Source organism: Lutjanus erythropterus, chromosome 4, assembly GCF_056507025.1.
Source record: "Lutjanus erythropterus isolate fLutEry1 chromosome 4, fLutEry1.hap2, whole genome shotgun sequence".
NCBI classification, from domain to species: Eukaryota; Metazoa; Chordata; class Actinopteri; order Lutjaniformes; family Lutjanidae; genus Lutjanus; species Lutjanus erythropterus.
This window is the reverse complement of record NC_139320.1, coordinates 46,949,849-46,970,134: the sequence shown is the minus strand read 5'-3', so window position 1 is coordinate 46,970,134 and position 20,286 is coordinate 46,949,849. Positions and strand designations below refer to the sequence as shown.

Below are 20,286 nucleotides of genomic sequence, written 5' to 3'. Positions count from 1 at the left end.
GCTAAAACTAATACTGAATTATGTTAAATGCCCACAGAATCACCGAGTGTGTTAATGAGTCATAAGATGATCTTTTAGAGGAGCAGATATTTACTGTGAGCTCAGCTCCATTAAATTTAACAATATGTTAATGGAACATGGCAACGCACCCTGAATCCACACAGAACTCTGAGCTACACTAACATTACTACTCTATAACATACATATTATTGAATCAATCAACTTATGTAACTGTCATTTACCTTGACAGACACTGTGCGTCAGTGTGTTCCTCTTAATCTGGAACGAGACACCCAGTCTTTCTTTTGGTTTGAGTTTGAGAGTCCATGTGTCCACAGACATGTTGTCTCTCCTCTGTCTTTCTTTACTTTTTTTTTTCTTTCCATCTAAAAGGACGCTGGTGAAAATGAGGCATGCACTTTTCTAGATGTATTAGTACTTTGGGATGGTTGATCTGATTAGGCTGTCAGCCCGAACAGAGCCAGCTGTTTCATCTTGTCTGTATTCGTCACAGCATATTGAGCAGAAACTTTATTAAATTTTTGTTGTCAGTGTTGATGTCATTTATGTCGTCTTCACAATTTAGTCATGGAACAAAAGGATGTCAGCAAAAAACTTAACGTCAAAATTTTTTGAAAATTAAGTGAAGACAAAAGTATAGCTGAAAAACAATTTATTTCCACCATCCTCGTGTCACACACCTCCATACACGCCAACACTTTCCCGTGTTTCTTCCGTATTTAATGGCCATCTCCTAGCGGCCTTCCATTTCATTGTTTCTCCTGAAAAACTGCCATTGCATGGCTCTTGTTTTAATGTTTGTCTGACACCGGCCCTGGTCAGGGTACAGAAGCATCCTGAAACCCCCACCGCCCTCGCCGAAAAGTTCTCTTGTATGTTGAAACCTAAATTTTGGCAGGTGTACACAAACACACTGTGTCAGTTACTATTAAAGACGGGTGTGCAGTGACGGCATCATTACAAATCAGAATGATTGACAGGTTATGATGAGATCAATGTGAAGTTTTGCATGAATATGAATCTCTGAAAAAGGAAACCTCCCTGTTAGCACAGCGTGCAGAATTAGCTAAAATTATATAGCGATTACTTATTAGAGATACATATTACAGAGAGATAACAGATCATGCACTGTTTAAATAGCAAAGTGGAGCCCTAAATGTACATGCACCATGTGCTATAGATTGTCTAATTAAGGCCCTAAAGTGTGATATATTTTTTCATTGTAAACAACAGGTTTCTCAAACATTAACATCTGTTGGCGCTTATCTTGTTGGCACTTTTAGGAACACTTTTGTTTTGCTCCCAGAATTCATTTGGGAGATGGTGAGGGTGTACAGTGCTGATGCTTCCTTCCTTCCTTTTGCTCTCAAAACAAAACTCGACAGATCCACTCCCCTTTATTGTCTTTGTCAAAAACATAATAAAATCTGAGTTTTAAAGTTCATTTTGACCTTGGGCAAAACAAAGCAGTCTCACTTGGTGAGAGGTGGTGTTGTTCTAGATCTTTCAATCATGTCACATGCTCTTGAACAGCAAATGGATTTCAGCTCAATTGTCGTGTTTGTAGCTCTTCAAGGGCTTCTCATCCACAGTGGCTTAAAAGTTGAGTTTCAAAGTACATGCCTGACCTTGGAAACTCACCTGGGAAACAAACCAGTATCCGTTTAGTACCTGTCGATCATATCACATGATCTCAATCGGCAGGTAGAGTTAATGAAATCGATTTGCCTTCCTGGCGGAGACAGCTGAAAAACCTCTCAGTCCATTTTCAGATCAATTTAAGTTGTTCTTTGCTAATCTTGCATTGTCCACATGCCCAAGGTAACTTTACTTTAAAGGGATAGTTCCTCCAAAAGTAAAAATTCAGTCATTATCTGCTCACCTTCATGCTGATTGAGGGTTAGGTTTATTTTGTTAGCCCACAAAACACTGCTGGAGTTTCACAGGAAAACAGATTTGCAGAATCTACCAAACAATGGAAGTGAATGGTGACCAGTTTTCAAATGTAAAAAACAACTGAGAAAAAAAACATAAAATGCCTCCATACTGCTCATCGGACATCATCCAAGTCTCCTAAAGTACCGACATGATTAGGCCCAATCACTTAATTAAATGACATTGTATGTTTTGTGTACCATTTCTTCAAAGCCAACCGGTTTTGTCACAGTTTGGTTTGGTCTGCTTTGTTAGCCCTCCACCAAACAAAGCTTGGAAAAAGCCTCCCCTTGGTTTACTTGCTTAGTTTCATTCAGTTCTTGCATGATCATGATTGTGTTACTTGATCACACAGACACTCAACAATTGAGCCAAGATAGTTTTATACTGCCGGTTTACGTAGCTTCAGAATACACCAAATACACTGAAAAGGGTCTGTCCATCTTCATTTGTTAGTTTCTAATTCTGGGAAGGAACACTAAATCTAAGATCACACACGTTTAGGGTATGATCTCCTTTTGAAAACTAATGCAATAACTAATGTAATTTTTTCATTTCCATTCACTGAGCCTCCCCTGGTGAAGCCCGTGTCCCACTTTGAAAACTTCAACTTTAGATAAATTGATGCCGCTAGAATTCTTTAAATTAAACTTAAACTTAGTAAAAGATGTACATTTTGTATTAAACAGTTTGTGTATGTGTATTGTTAACGTGTTCAACCATCAGTTAAGGAAAATGCACAAAATTTACAACCCTAATCTGATCCGATTAGCCGCATAGGATGGCTGATGTTTGCAAATGATTTGAAATGATTCAATTTGCTGACTTAATGACTCTTTTATGGAATTTTATATGGACAGCTGACAGGAAAGGAGGGAGACAGAGAGGTTTGCAACATCATGCAACAAGTACATATTAGCAGCTATCTCTCCCGTGTTCTTTCAAATGTCCATGGGAGATAATAATAGCTACTCTAATCTAACACAGGTAGATTCAAAGCAAGGATGTTGTGGCTGTTGGTCAGCAAATACTACCTTCTCTACTGTGTGGACTGTGTCAGTCATTCCCAAAGACTGGGTCGGGACGCACAGACGGGTCACATGAGATTTTATTTGGCTCCCCAGATAAACAAGACTGTGGAGAAAATTATGAAAATGTAAGTTTTATATCTGCTGCACACCTTTTATAAAGCATTTAAAATGAGTAAATTGTTTTACTGATGAGAGGAAAAAACAAGAGACTGTTAATTCCATCTGAATGAGCTTATCGGGAACCTCGGTAGCTCATTTGGTAGCACGTGCACACAGACACCAGGAGTCCTCTGCAGCGGCTGTGGGTTCGAATCCCACCTGTGGCCCTTCGCTGCGTGTCATTCCCCCACTCTCTCTACCAATTTCCTGTCATATCTTCAACTGTCCTATCCATTAAAAGCATAAAAAGTCCCCCGCCCAAAGTTTAAATGAACTTATTTTATTATTTATGAAGATGCTTAAATGTTTGTCATTGTTTAACAGTGGCTTCCAAGGAAGAAAGTTGGAAACACTGGATTATGTGACTAAACAACAGAACATAGACGGTGCACATGGGACTGTAGAGCATCTTTACCTTTCCAGAGTAAAGGCTGCTGTAAAACAGTTAAGGTCAAAGGAGCAACATATAACAGTTGCACATCAAAAAATGAGTACTGCACTCCAAATAGCCAGTTCCAGACTCAAGGAAGCTCAGGCAGGCTGCAAGAGCACTGCAGAAGCGCTAGACAAGCGCAACATGTATATTGACAACCACAAGCGACAACAAGTCCTCCACTGTAAATCGATCAGCTCTTTATTATAAAAGATCTTGTACGTATGTCACCTGTCGGAGGAGCGAGTCTTTTAACTTAGCATGTTTCTTTAATTTCTGATGACATATCATGGTAAGTAAATAAAAGATTCCTCCTGTAACATTTTCTAAAATAACCTCTTTAAAATGACTAATTATGTGTTCACAGCTGTTCAGCCTCATTAAGTGTGCGCGTCATTTTTAAAAGAAGCATTTATAAATTATTATGAGGAAGATTAGACTGAGGAAACTTCATCTCTCATCCCTGTTTTAAGCTTATTTCTTCAACAGGCAACAGCTCACAGGTAATTCACTTTAGCATAATCATCTCAACAAAAGAGTGATTTCTCATGTTCTTGATGTGTTAAAGTCATTTAGAGATAAAGACCCTTGAATTGGAAAAGTACACTTGGAGTAATGACTTTCTACTTTAGCACCTACATGCTTTTTTTACAACAATGCTCCCCTTATGTCTACTTGTTGCTCTTGTGAAAATGTCATAATGGTTATCAACATTTCCCTCTGAGTACAGATCAAGAAAATAAGGCAGAACATGATGTGAATCTCTCATTGTTAAAAATAGACCACCTCAGGGCTCAGGCCTCTCTCTTTTCTTTCTCCCGCCCCAAACAACCTTTAGAAATGAAGTCCAGTCGGATGAAAGCATGTCTTCTGCCGATAACATGAAAGTTGGTAAGGCCCTTAATGAGATCAGACACTCTTGTTGCTTTTTCCTCACATGAAAGTGATGTGAGACAATGGTGTTCAAGCAGCTTATCATAATACAGACTGCGGTGGCAGGACAGACTTTTATTTCTTCTCAGAATTGTTTGGTTCCCTGACCGGCTGGGTGGGACATGGCACGGCCCGTTTCCACTCTAATCCTGTGCTCAGTGTTATTCTGCTTTTTGTTAATTCCACCAAACAAGACGAGAATTTTGGAGCTAAAATGTCTCAGTGCTTTTTTTTCCCCCCACTTCCTGTTCATTTATTGCTTCGAACTCCATCTCAAAACTCCCTTTTCTAATCGAGTTATCTGTTATATAATAAATTACTTTCTACTTTTTGACATCGCTCTCACAAATAATTGAAAAGTGTGTGTGTTTTGTGTGTGTGTGTGTGTGTGTGTGTGTGTGTGTGTGTGTGTGTGTGTGTGTGTGTGTGTGTTAGTCTAAGCGTATTAGGAGGGTGACATCAATGAGCTAAGAACAAAAGCGGGTCACAGGTTAGAGGGAGGCTTAATGTGGATCTCTTTTTACGGATCTTTAATCACAATGAGGCCACTGCTTATTTGGCAATTTCTCAAAACTAATTAAAAGTACTGAATGAAAATGTGACAATGCATGTCTTTGTTGCAAATTGCAGAGTATTCAATTACATATTATTACTTCACTCATGATTTTACTTTAGGAATAGTTCACCCAAAAATGAAAATTCAGTCATTATCTACACAGCCTCATGCAGACTGAAGGTTGGATTTAGTTTTTTAGTCCACAAAACACAGCTGGAGTTTCACAGGAAAACAACGCTGCAGCCAGACAGACATGCAAAGTAGGGATGTGCGCGATTAGTGCATTTAACTGCATGATTAAATGTCACTACCCTCACTAGTCAGCACCAGAAACACTAGTCAGTTAAACTATATACCGATATTTTATTCATGCCAGTTAACTGTTGCCACTAAGCTGTAATGCGACTGGCTCGATCTACATCTGATAACTAATACGGCAGAGTGAGATGTGTTGGAGGAGTTTAGCCACTGCCCTAATGCAGTAACAGCAGTACACAACAGACAAAGCACTAATTGCAAAAACATACAAGCAAAGCAACAAAAATAAACAAACAAATAATAATGTAATTTTCTTGATTTATTTGTGGTTGTTTGGTCGATAAAATGTCAGAATTTGGTGCAACATGTTTATCACAGTTTCCCAACATCGTCCCCAAATGTCTTGTTTTGTTCACGTCATCTTCAGTTGTTACTGTGAGCCACTGAATGACTGGTTAGGCTTTAAACAGCTTTGTGAAATATTTATAACTGCTGTAAGTAGGGTAGCAAGTAACACAAATAGTTATTTTCATTGTTGATCAATCATTGTTTCTACTAATCGATTAGTCCATGCTTTGTCCATAAAATTTCCCTAAAACACAAGATGACGTCCTCAAATGTCTTGTTTTGTCCACAACCCAAAGAAATTCAGTTTATTGTCAAGGAGGAATAAAGAAACCAGAAAATATTCACATTTAAGAAAATGAAATCAGATTATTTTTTTTATTTTATTTTCCTTACAAATGACTAAACCTGATGATCATTGATTATCAAACTAATTGGAAATTAATTTAATAATTGATTAATAATCAATTAGTCGTTGCACTCTAATAGGAAAATGACACTTGTGTTGGATTAACTCCCACTGGAGGCCACTGTTGATAAAAAAAACATATAAGCATATAGGCAACCTCTGGATTTTCTGACAGTCCCTCTGAATCCCCTTCGACGAGGATAATAAGTTAGATGTTTTATGACTTAATCCTCTGACCAAGTCTACTTTGATTTGCTCAGAAAACAAGTTTTCACCCACTAAAAGAATGAGGATAGACTGGAAACAGTATGCATGCTTGCTTACAAGTTAATCCCCCTCAGGAAATGGACATGTGATGAGCTACTTTTGTTAATGCCCCGTAGCCTGCAGCCAGTGCTGGTGGTCAGCGTGATCTCAACAGGGGTCTGTTCACATTGAGGGACCCTCCCCCCGTCATTTCATGTAAACTAGAGACGGCTCTGACATGAGGAGGACAGGCTGTTACTCGAGCTGCTTTTTAACTTCTCTAACTTTGTTACTTTGGTTTGAACAGTGTTAGTAATATAGTCAGCTGCTTCCAATTCACCTACCACTGAATGGTCAAACGGTCAAACTGCATTCTCACTGCTGATTATTTGGGTCACTCTTTATTTTACAGTACACAAACAAGACATTACAAGCAGCACTTTGTATCAACTTAGACAAAAACTAGAAATAATATGTTATTTAATAGAAAGTATTAGCCCCTAAAGTACAACCTTATTAGACTTGAAGAGAACTGAAGAGAATTGTAAACTAAAATGTTTAATGTCCCACTATTGGACCCTTTATTATTAGACTTTATTACAGGGTAATTACAAGCGCATCCCAACAGAACAGAACTGTAAACTAAAGTGTATTATTTCCCACTATTAGACCCTTATTAGACTTTATAAGGAGGGTAATTACAGATGCATCACAACAGAACTGAAGTGTATTATTTCCCACTGTTACACTCTTATTAGAATTTATTAGAGGGTAATTTGGGCCACATTACAACAGAACTGCATGGTAAACGTGTCCCAATAATAATTTGAAAAAGATGATAATTTTTCTATTTTTTTGTCTAATTTGGCACAAAGTGTGCCTTGACCATTATTTTAATGTCTTTATGAGTGATTTTGTTGGAATATATGCTGTATGTTTATGCTGTATGTACATAATACTTCCAGCCATTGTTCTGCCTATGAACACAGAACGTTTTGCCTGATCATTTGTGTAATGTGACTCACATGTGAACTGCTTGTTTCACCTTATGTATAACAACCATGACCAAGGTTAAAGCATTGCTTATTTACAAGCACTCAGGGAGAAAGAGCTTATACACACTTAGTCTATAGGCAACATAAAGGTCTATTCCTCTTCTGTTTAAACTTTGCTCAGAGAAATCATGGAAGTGAAACTACTTTTTTCACAAGGCCAATTGGCAAGAATGCAACAAGCGGTTATTTGAAGATGTATAGATACAGGGAGGCCCTGAGGAGGAGTAAGAGAAACATGGAAGCTTAAGGAGAAGACAAAGATGAAGACTTGTGCACACCACAAATCTGTACAGGCTTGTTTTACACAAGTAGCCTGAGATAGTTTGGATTTTTTTTAAGTGGGGTTGTATGAGGTGATTATCCTTAGTCAGTATATTACCTACAGTCAATGGCTGTCAGCATGTCCCCAGCACAGAAGCTATGCAATGTCCTGCTGTGGACGGGGCTGGCAGAAAAATTTATTTTAGCCACTTAAAAAAGTCCCATCTAAGGAAATCAATATCAGTTTATGTGCATGCTGTATTTTCAAATTTTACACCACTTTACCTAACTAGCTTCTGTAAAGCACCTTGAATTGCCTTGTGTATGAATGGTGCTATATAAATAAAATTGTCGTGCCTTGCCTAACCGTTAGGCAGCCTTTCTCAACGAGAAGTTGTCCTTATTTAAACCAAATATCTCCTTCTCTTGCTCAACCAGACTCCATTGGCAAAATCAGCTATTTTCCCTCGCAGGAGATGTGAGTTGCTGGACTGCCGCTGCCTTCCTTCATTTAGTTTGTTCAAGTGTGACTGGTGAAAACAAACTAATCTTTCACAAACACCAAAGTCACACCACAACACAAATAAACTAACAAATCAAGGCAGCCGTAGATCAGCAGCTCCTGTGTTCTGCAAGTTAATATGACTGTTTTTGTCAAGGGAGTCTGGTTGAGGGAGAGAAATTTGGCTGAAATCCATTCCCCATTAGAAAAGGCTGTCTGACAGCAATACTAAGTGGTGAAAATAGTATAAATATAGCATATATTTGAACTGATATTGAGTTTTTTTATAGGAGCTTTTTTTAAGTGACTAAAATATGTTTCTGTGCTGACAGTGTCCATAGCAGCACATTGTGCTGGTACTCCTCTCTGTTTCTCCAAACTAGGGGCATGTCAGTCCGCATCTACTGTTGGTAACACACTGAATATCGATACCTTAGTACCTCATACAGCCCCACATCACGTAATCCAAACTACCCCTTAAATGTATTTTTTTCAAGTAAATATTGATATAGTAATTTTACTTTTTCAAAAGTCACATTTTGAAGGTTCATCATTCAAAGATGATAAAATCTAGTTGCTTAACAGGCACCCATTCATCCGTCTATAGTGTAATTGGTCTATTGGTCTCAGTGAAATGTAGATACAGTCTGTTAGCTAGCTCAGTGGAGGTAAAGGAAACATACACTGATTAACATAATTGAATAACTGAATTTGGCATGTCCCATGTCTTATGATGTTATGATAGGCTTGTCATGGCTCCTGTGTGTCTTTGTGTGTTATTGGAGCACCATGCTGCATAAATAAATGTTAATTGTTTAATTTATTTATTTTTATTTTAATTGTACATCTGTAATCTTAATTTGCTGTATGTGCCTTTTTTCTTGACAGACAGATCATCTGTCTTTGTGCTCTTTCTGACATATTTTGAAAGTAAATGCATAAATTAAAAATGAGTAAATGATTTGGGCTGTTCATGCTGTTGAGATAATCATGTACACTTTAAACGTATTATTATCTTTACTTCATTAAACGTGACTGAGATTAAACTAGTCAATCATTCTAGAACACAAATTAGTTTTTATTTTCTGACTGTTGTGGACCATGCATTTAAGGTACAGGGAAACACGGGTTTAAAGTTTTAAAAAGTTGTTTTCATTTTTACCCAAAATGTTTCAGCAAAGCAAAAAGCTTACAGCACCTAAATGTTTTCGATACCATTTTTTCCTTACCGATACAGATGTGCACTGTGATGATCACTGTGTGACCTGGCTTAGGTTAAACCCTTTGTAAAACATGAACAAATATATGCAGAGAATAAATGCCACAGAACATGGCTTCACCATCGTCTACTTTTTTGGATTATAACAATTTGAAATTACACCCTGTTCCTTTAATCTGCTAAACCTTGTTATTTCAGTAAAAGCACATCTGTTAGGTTTCTTTTAGTATTGTACATTTGACATCATGACATCTACATCTTTTCCAGGTTTTTCCCCCTTCAGTTCACCGTTTTCTCTAGGTGACTCTGAAGGAAGAATGCAAGACAAAATTATATTTTGTGATCAAAGTGTTATGTCAGATGTAAAATCGTCCACCTTAGTTGGTTAAACTGCATTGTTTTAAGTCTTAGGAAACTCACTGAACCCAACCAGCTATCATTAAGTCAGGTTAATCTTATGCTGCACATGTGAAGAGCACAAGGTGCAGTGGCTTTAATTTATTCAGGGTGTGTCCAAATCTACCTTTGCACAGGGGTATCCTGTCCTGTCCCACAGCAGGATGCACCTATCATCTGTGCCCAAGTACCTTCATTAATTCACAGGCGAGTTTAGGCCGAGCCTGCAATAAACCAGTCAAAAAGTCTGCTCTCATCACCTTTAAGAATCAGGTGCAGCGGGAGCGCAAGTGGTGGCAGCATGACGGCAGATTTACCAGGAGGAAACAGAGAAAAGATTTTCAGAACGAGGAGACAGATGTCCTGGTTTGAGAGGTTAAAGCAGGAGAGCACGCAATATATGGAAATGGCAGGGCATCTCCAAAGTTGCTTCAGGCATAAATAGTAGACTTGCACCGATTTCAACTTTCTTAGCAGATTCCGATTTCCGATTATTGAGGGGTCTGACCTACCAATTCCGATTTTGGCCGGTTCCGATTTTCAGTCTTTCTAAGAACTGTAATTGACAGCATTCACAAACATTTTTGCAACTTTTCTTGTAAATATGTTCATAATAAGACACTGACTATTAAATATTAATTTAATACTTTCTCCAAAATCATCCAGATTACAACCAGGTTATAATTTTATATTAAGATTATGAATTGGGTGAACGTGATCTCGCGATATCATCTCGCGGGATTTCGTGGGACGCGATTTCACGTGATCTTTTGTGGAAGCGGATGTAAACAAACCGGAGACTAACGCAGTGCAACAGTTTGAAGTAAAACTTTGCCGTGAGAAAAACAAACACAGAAGTTAAAGGAGTCTGGATGAGAAAATGTTTGAGGAGAAACATCAACGCAGGTTGTTTATTCTTCAGCCAGAACAGGAGGTGAGATTTTAACTGTCCCTCTGTGAACAGCAGTCTGCTGCTAGCTTGCTAGCATTAGCTTGAAGTGCGAGAGAGTTTACGGCTGTTTTGCGACACTGTCAGCTGCTCTGTCTCGTTGTAGTCTGTCTGTCTTCTCTTTATCTTGTTCTTGGAATCTGTCTCTGACACCATCTTCAAGCAGACGTGTGTCTGAGTGTGTAGCTGTTATCAGCGCTGTGTTGACGTCACGGTCAGTTTGTCTGCTGCGCGCATGACGTGACCATCGTGCAGAACATGTGTGTGACAATGACGGGCACAGAACCGGATTTGTGACGCTGACCGGCTGGTCACCGGTCAAGGCCAGTGACGTGAAAACCGTCCCGATTCCGAGCACTGCCGATTAATCGGTGCAAGTCTAATAAATAGTTTATTTTACATTAACACATACACAATCCTGTGTGTGGAAAAGACTTAACATAAATGAAGGTGTTTTGTGGATTTGGAGACGTGTTTGCGTGCCTCAGCCAAACATGCTTGTTGCTATCTTGTGCAGAAAGACTTATTGCATCACAGACTTTCAGATTTTAGCCGGTATAAGGCGCAAGTGTATCATACTCCATTGCGCTGAGCACAAGATACCAAATGCGCCTAGTTACACCTTCATTTTGCCTTCCTCCATTTTTAGACCTGCCTCCCATGGTTGCACAGACCAGGTGCACGTTCATTTGCTATCTTGCAGATGTGGCAAAAATGGCAACTGCACTGCTGTAAGATAACAATTCCACCTGCGCTACTAGCACAACAGCTTTGCACTGGGTATAAGATTGGGCCCTAAGTCTCACTAACATTAGCAATTATATTAATTACATTTAACAAATGAGATGTTCGACTAAAGTCACTATAAAACATACTTTTCCTGAAACAATGCTACAACATTGTTCAGGATTTTGCTTCCAACAATTCTCTCTTTCAGTGTAGTTATAAACCATACAGCAGATTTATTTTGACCCACAGTGCTTCACTTTATTTTATTTTTGAATCCAAAATGCCTTACATCTTTGTCAGATCACCACCTCAAGGCAAGATCATAACTTTCTGGAAGCAGAGGAACTATGGTTGGTCCTGGCATGATTCCCAGCCATCACACAGTCCGTATTATTGTTGCATCTTTAAACTCTGTGTCGGCACTTTTTTTTTTCAGTGCTTGCTTCCTGCTTTTGAAAGGTTGACTGCTGTGTTTGTGCAGGCCTTGGTGTAGTGTTGACAAAGAATAGTCAGATATTTTTGCATAAACTTGTTCTATAGTGGTAGGATGCCATGTGTATTTACACCAGAGAGAGTTTGTGTGAACTGGATTGTGGGGAAGGCATGGGTCTGTGGTCCAGACAACCTGGAACTCAAACTTTTCTGACCTCCCACTAGAAAACGTACAATGGGACATCATTGGAAGTGGGAGTTCCCACTTCTGAACTGGGAGCAAATCCGTCTACCCAGACTTAATAAAGGGGCAGTTGTCTGACATCACACAACAATGGCAGCACACATGCTAACCTAAAAGATATATAGTAACATATAGTAAAACCTGTTCAATGTGCAAGTTAATGTCAAAATATGTCACCAGTGTTATTAAAGGAGAAATCTGTAATATATTTACAGTAGTAAATCATAAAATGACCATGATATATCATCAGAAATGAAGAAAACATGTGACGTGTCCTTTGAAATTTCCCTTCTGGGCAAATTTCACGTTAATTAGAGTTCAAATTAATGCAGAAATGTTTTCCGAGTGAGTAAGTGTCTGTTTATGAGCCGTAAGAAATTATTAACAATCTTCAAGAGACAGTAGAGGTTTCTAAAAGTTAACTTGAGTAATATGTTAATGGAGTCTGGCAGGCAGAAAGCTGGCAACGACTGAACTGAAACTCCAGTGTGCATTTTCAAAACAGTGGGCTTTTGTTTTCAGGATAGCGGCCTTAACTTTACACTGGTAGAAAAATGACAGTTACAAGGAGCTGATCAACTCACAGTGTCGGGTTTGTTATGGTCAATTTACGATGTTCAGGTGTCTTGCACTCCTACAGTATTCCTGCAGCCTGCCTGACCTTCCTTGAGTCTGGGGAGGAGGGGGTGAGGGAAACAACTTGCTTCAACCATACACTGGATATTAATTAGTACTTCAGCTTATATAGTAGACAGTCTATGGCTCCAACTGGCTATTTGTTGGTACATATTGCTCTATTAAGTGCAGTAAAATAAAATGTGTAATGGCGTCTGTTACGTCACTCATTGTTTTTTTCCCTCTCTGTGTTGTTTGTGCAGGGAGGCTGCACTGCTGAGGGTTCAGTTGTGTGTACACTTGCATAACAAACTCATTTGATTTTTCACGGTCAGCCATGTTTTTTGTTTACTTGCATTTTGAACGCTTTAAGATCCAAAGCTGGGAAATTTCAACCTCCGAATATGACTGGACAGCTGCATTAATTAGTGAAAATAAGCGAACCTCCTCATCCCATCACAGGCAATTGCAGAAAAATCACAAAAAAGGAAAAGCATGTTGGTTTTTTTTAGCCCCCTTTTTCTAGGGATCCCTATGCGGCTCCTGACCCCCAGTTTGGGAATTGCTGATCTGTCATATTCGTAGATTCACCTGAATAAAAGTGCAAATAATTTTTTACACAATGTCCCAACTTTTCTGGAATGTGGGTTGTAAAAAAAAGGCAGAACCAATTTGTTGTTTGATTAGTTTTTGTCTCCTTTAATTTAAGATCAGGAACTGACATTTCCTTCTCAGTGACAAAAAAAGAAAAATAATACCAAAGTTCTGAGTAGGTTTGGAGGCTACTTAGATGTTAATAAGATAACTGAATTTGTCTGGCATTTTGGACCTCTGCCATCAATGAATCTGTTTATTAGATTTCCTTTGGTCATAGTTCTGTGAGAATTGTTGATTTGGACTCAGTTGCTATTAGAGGTGACTCATCACTTTTCAGTCTCATTATAGCACAAATTAAAATAGTCAAAAAGAAAAACTGATTATTGGGGATTCCCTCTCTGTCTCAGCTAGGTTTAGTAGCAGAGTTAGAATTTTTTTACATGCATCATTATGACGTATTTATGAAACTCCTATCCCCAAGTTATTCTCTCTTTGACTATGTTTACATGCACAAAATAGTCCTGCTTTTGTCCTTATTTCAAAAACAACAGCATTCCTACGAAGGTGTTTACATGGCTAATGAACATGAATATTCCCAGGCCTGGTTTCAGAACAAAATGACGAGGGGTGCATCTGAAATTAGTAGGGGTGCACTAGTATAATTGTTGTTTTCAGTAGCAGTTTGCTGTATGAGTCAGAACAGCACCAATGATTGGTTAATAAATCTGCAGTCCCTGAGAAGTGCTGTGTCAGAGTGCAGCGCTGTTATTCATGGTTTACCTTCATAAGATCACCTGTAAACTACACCAGGCTGCTGCAGTATAACCATACAGACCCCTTCACACATCAGACTGGATGGTTATAATCTTCCCCAGAGGAAAGGAAAAGTACAAAATAAGATCTTTTCTTTGTCCAGCCTGTATCGCCTAGACATGAATGAGATCAATTAAAGACCAATATGAGGCTGATCATTTTCTCATAGTTCTTAAATTTGTCTCCTAAGAAATAGCCTTTGTCTGATCTCAGCCTGAGACTCATTTGAACCCAAGTGAAGATCTTAAAATGTTGTTTTTGGTCTCACTGTCTCACTCGCAAATTTGTTTGAAAAAATCAGCTCTTAAGATAACAGTGACATCTAAAAGAAAAGTTGGCTTAAATTTGTCTCAGTGGTCAAATGTAAGACTTGTTACTCTATACAGTCATCAAGGAAAAACCCCTGAGACACCTATGAGCTCAGCAAAAGATCTCCTGCTTTTCTTTTCTTTCGCTGCTTTTCTCTCCTAAGGGGAGGTTCAAGAAAAACAAATTAGACTTCAGTAAACTCAAAATAAGAATCTCAATCTCACGATGTGAGAAGCAAAGTTTTCCTCTGGGTCTGCTTTTTTATGAAGGAGACGTGAAGGAGACGTCTTATTAGGGCTCATCATAACCTGTCTAACTTTGTTTTTAGCTAAAGTGGCTCAGGTTTTATCCTTGAAACACACAACAGTACAAACGCTACCGTGTAATATTAATTATTAAATTATGTGACCATATACAAGGTGAGATTCGTTTGAATTATTGCTTTAATCATCGCCAGATGTAAGTACAGGTGAATATGCCTGCTGGGCCTTTCTGCCTGACGCACCTCCGACAGTGTCATTGTGCCGGCTGTAGGTGATCAGCCGTGAGCCACCACTTCAAATTTTTATTTCTATTGTTGTTATAACTACCAGAGGCTCCATCTGTGTTTGGGTGAATATTTGCAGTGATGTGCATTCATGTGATGACACTCTGAGCCATCCAGGCACAACTGTTGCAGAACTATGAGACCAGTGATGATGTGTCTGAGAGAATATAAGAATCACCTATATTCACCTTTACACAACCTGTATTTTGCAAAAGCATAATAGAAGATGCGCACTGACGCAGTCTGTGCGTTGTGAATATATTCCAGCTGTGGACACATGGATGTGTGACCTGCAATCTTGAGCATGGTATTTATTATTCAGATTTAAACTGTGTGTGCAAAATATTAACCTGAAGGTGCAATGCATACTTGAGCACCCTCAACATAGACTCTGAATATGGACATTTCTTAGGTTTTTTTAAACACTTTCTGCTGGTGGTGGACTTGTTCAACCATGTCATCACAGCCTCCCACTTTCATTTGTTAAACCACCTTCATGAAAAGGTTGGTGTCATGATTTTTGAGCATATAAAAAGCTATTCATATCTTAATCATTTAAATGTATAACAGTAAGTATGTTTCTGGTTGTCTAGAAAACCTCCAAAGGGAGCTCTTCTTGATGTAAAGGAGCAGCAGTTCTACTCCCCCAAATGAGCTCCTCACTCTGTCCTTAAGGCCGAGCCCAGCCACCCTCATGTAGGCCGTTTGTATCCGCAATCTCATTCTTTCAGTCACTAACAAAAGCAAATTGAAAGCTTCCGGCACGGCTCCCTCTTCACCACATGGGCTAACACAGCTTCACTCTCCATCTTCTTATCACTGGTGAACAAGACCCAGAGATACTTGAACCTCAATTGACCCTTTGCTAACACAGCCCTCCATAGTTACAGTTGCTAAGCATGCCAAACTTTCCACTCTGACACCACATTTATGTAGTTTAGTGATAGCGACAACGGTGGCAGATTTAAAAGAAGAAGAAGAAATTGGGAGTAATTGTTGAAACACGAGAGCTTCTCATTTCTAGCAGACAATGGTGGATTTCGTTGGCTAAAATAATGACTCGCACGTGTAGCTGGCTGATGTAAGCTAATGCTAACTCCTTGAGTCGTCCCAGAAGTCCATCTTCAGCTGACATTTGAATCCATCTGACTCATTTTAAAATAAGAACCCTGTGAAAGTGTGAAAGTAATGTTATCTGACAGCTGCACACATGATACAATGTTAATGCTAAAAGAGGCTAAAGCTAGCTTACATCTCAGTTTCCGATGGTGAAATATGGCAGGTATATCTACATGATAGATGAGAGAAATACACTCATTAATTTGGGAAAACTGAGCTTGAGGACTTGATAAGTGCAGCAGACTTTGAGACCGTGGTCATGGAAGACAGCCGGGATAAGAGCTAAGCTAAGAGAGAGATGCAGTTGATTCTACACCAGCCCACATCCTCCTCCACAAACCCCCACATAACAGAGGTATCTAACGAGTTTGTCTGGATGTAAAGTTACTGAAGCTAGTAAGCTAGTGTTAGTTAGCCGGACATGCTAACATTAGCAGATTATGTTAGAGCAGACGACGACAGAGTTAAATCCATTTCCATGTGCTTTTTTGTTTAACGTTTTTGAGAGACTACAAAAAAAGACGCCACCATCCAGAGTCATGAAACGCTGAGTATCGCTCTTCTCGGAGCTTCCTGCACACCTTCGACATGAAGAGAAATGGAAGGCTTGATAGCTTTAGTTATGGTTTTTGTTGTTTGGAGGAGGGGCTTAGTGAAAGGTCAGTTGAAACACATATTGTGAATGCACATGTCCAAACAATGCTCCTAAACCCTGAACAATACTGGTGTGTCCCACATCCTCAGTAGAATATTCTCAATAATAGTGGAAAATGAATGTGCCTGTAAATGTGACCATTGTTGTTTTAGCGGTCCTGCTATCTGACCTACGCTTTTGTGTTCCTCTACATCCGCCTCCTGCCTCTCTACACCTCTTTACTCCACTCAACCACATTATTCCTGTGATGCTGCCACTTGGTAATTAGTGAACATTGGACCAATGAAAGTAGGTTAATGAGCGGAGTTCATGCATCACAGGAACCACAATATCACACAAGTGCTTCTTTTTTTTTGCCCTTTCTCGGTGGCCAAAACACAAGTGTGAACATCAAATGATTACTCTCAGTGATAATTAAGTTAGAGCACTGTGTGTATTTTCATATGTTTGTACATATATAGTAAAATCACTTTCTTTGTTTCTCCTTCTCTCATCTCATTCTCTCCTCCCAGATGTTTCTGGTGGCTTTGTCCTTTGCCTATTTTGCAAAGGCTCTGTCAGGGAGCTACATGAAGAGCACAATAACTCAGCTGGAGAGGCGCTTTGACATCCCCAGTTACCTAATAGGTGTCATTGACGGGAGCTTCGAGATAGGTGAGTGGGCCTGCCAGTCATTTTGTTGTTCTGTTTGCAGCCTCGGTGTCCCTCCCCTCTCTCTTTCTGTCTTTGGGACGGAAATATGAATGGGTCACAGAGGTATTCAAGCTGCAGATAAAGGATTCATCAGGCTTCCAAGATGAGGACAGAGGGGTGTGTGTGTGTGTGTGTGTGTGTGTGTGTGTGTGTGTGTGTGTGTGTGTGTGTGTGTGTGTGTGTGTGTGTGCGCGTGTGTGTGTGTGTGTGTGTGTGTACATGTGTGTGTGGTGAATCATAGAGTCGAGCAGGGACATAACTGGCTCCAAGCTTTCTTTTTGCTGCGGACTGCGGATTCTAGAATTTGTGAGGTTTTCGCTATACTATTAAAGGGACAGTTCACTGCAAAATCAAAAATACATATGTTTCACCCGGCCTCTAGCACTGTTTATCCATATAGATTTTTTGGGTGTGAGGTGCAGATTTTTGGAGATATCAGGGGTAAAGATGTCTACCTTCTCACCAATATAATTGGACTAAATGGTACTTGGCCCCAAAAACATGAATTTGAATAATTTTAAATCAGTGTCTGAAACGCTGAACGCGAAAGAAGAGATGACACCGGTGTACTCGAAGACAATGTTTAATACAAGTTCGGGTTCTTCCATAGCATACAGCATGCAGTGTAAGAAGGAATGAACCACGAACAACCAAACACCAACAGCTTATATAGGGTTTGTTTGACTAGAAGCATATGGTGTAACTGAAACTGGTCTGATCTCCACAACCTATCCATAGAAGGGACGTCTTCCACCAGACGTTCTGGCACCCTTGCAAACCTGTCACCGGTCAATGTAAGCAGAATATGATCCTATGTCCTACCACACTGGTCATACAAATACATCCTAACAGTGTCTTTTTCCAAAACAGACCTTGTTGTGAGCAGTTTCATGTAGGAACTACTTTCCTGGTAATTCTAGTAGATTCTTGCCATTTCTACATTTTCTATTTGGCTTACTTTTGTACTTAACTTATCTTACTTCTATTGGTATCCTGTTAGGCAGTGTTTCTTTGCATTTACTACTTATACACTTTATATTTTATATTTGTAGTTCAATCATTTGATGCCCTACTGTTTGTATTATGTTACTGTAATTTTGCAGAAATCTGACACAAGAATTTCCCTCAAATTAACAAAGTTCCATCTTCTTTTATTTTCAGGTAGATTCTAGTGCTGTAAAAAAGTGAGTTGTACCGCTCACAACAAGGTGTGCAGATTATCTTGGGCACCATCTAGTCTCATTATATTGCAGAGAGGGCAGACATCTCTACGCCCAATGTTTCCAAAAACTTTGCAACTTGACTTAGACTACAGTGTCTATTTAAACTTTTTTTTTTTCAAACAATGACAGCTATTCCCACGTTAGGCTATCGAGTTCTCACCTGCAAAAAAGCACCAGCCACCCTTTAGAGAATTCAAATGTGATGTAGACTAGAGGGACTGTCGTAGGAAGCGGGTCTCTCCTGGTGTCAGCATGTCGCTGCAGTCACAGTAAAGTGCATGCTATAAAGGGCAGTTAAAGGTACAACTCTGAGTTTTTAACTGGTTGTGAAACCGTCTCAATTTAATACTTCATACTTCTTGTATATGGTCTACATGAGAAAATTAGACCATCAGGAAGAAGACCGTCTATTCCTATGTAGTATGTATTCCTGCAAAAACATACTGCTGATAGTGCCTTTAATTTCAATTCAGTTTCAATATTGAAATTCAAAGCTCTTTTCAATTGAGTTTTGAATTTGAATTGAAATGTTGACACCCCTAATCAATGTGATATAATGGCTGGTAACCAAGCAAGTAGAGGGAGGTGGAGAGAAAACAGTGGGAGCATCACAGATTCTTCCTTTTTGATTTGATTTAATTTAATTTGAAAGCTCATTTTGATCAGTATTCTTTTTAATATTGAAATCTTGACACCCCTGTACCTGGGCATTCACCAGCTTTTGTCTGACATGTGAAGCAGCTACAGAGCCTTCGGCCTGTAGGAAATAATTTGTTGAGTATTGCAACACAAACTGCCCGGCTCCCTGCAGAAACTTATGAAATATCACATTCAGACTTTCGTTTCACTGAATGTCAAAGTAATTTTTCCACCCTGGAAGCGTAGGTTACTTTAGGGCAGTGGTTCCCAAGCTGGGGAGGTGTAGAGCTGCTGCAGGGTTGGTGTAGATAAACAGGGCAGATGACAAATAGAAAGAGAAACAAAGTTGAATACATGTGATTTTTGTAGGGGAAAAAAAACAAAGTTTACTGATGCTATCATGCTAACCTTTATGTCACTAAAATCCCAGTCCTTTTTACAGGTTTTGGGGAGGACGAATGCATACATGAAACACTTCTGTAAAGCCTTTTGTGGCTCCCAAGGAAACAGTGTGACGTCTGATGAACTTCCTAAAGTGATGTAACTTGTGTTAGTGTAGGTTTGGGCTGAAAACGACAAGTTTGAAGGAAACGAAATGAAAGAAAACAAGTACAAATTCACAATAGCTGCAGCCAGCTAGGTGCATGCATGCAGATGCTTGCAATCTGATTAGTTGTTTGGTCCATAAAATGTCAGAAATGTTGATCAGTGTTTGTCCAAGATGACATCCTTCAAACCAGAAAATATTCACATTTAAGAAACTTGTGTCAGAGAATTTGGACATTTTTTACTAGAAAAATAACTCAAAATTGTCGATTAATAATCGATTATTCAATTAACCATTGTCACACCCTGTGAGCCGGTTGGCATGAACACAAACACACACCTTCACACACACAAACACACTTGACCTCCATGCCAAATTTCTGCCTCCGAGGGCTGCCAAAGGGTGGGGGGTTTTTG

At 39.2% G+C, this 20,286-nt stretch overlaps 1 protein-coding gene across 1 annotated transcript in view; it reads left to right on the top strand.

The window, feature by feature from the left end:
• LOC146329221 (solute carrier organic anion transporter family member 1C1-like) overlaps positions 1-20,286 on the top strand; it is a 67,843-nt gene that overhangs the window by 16,119 nt on the left and 31,438 nt on the right. The window contains exon 3 of the mRNA XM_084718156.1: positions 17,281-17,422. Coding sequence (XP_084574282.1) covers positions 17,281-17,422 — 142 coding nt within the window. The remainder of the gene's footprint in view (positions 1-17,280; positions 17,423-20,286) is intronic.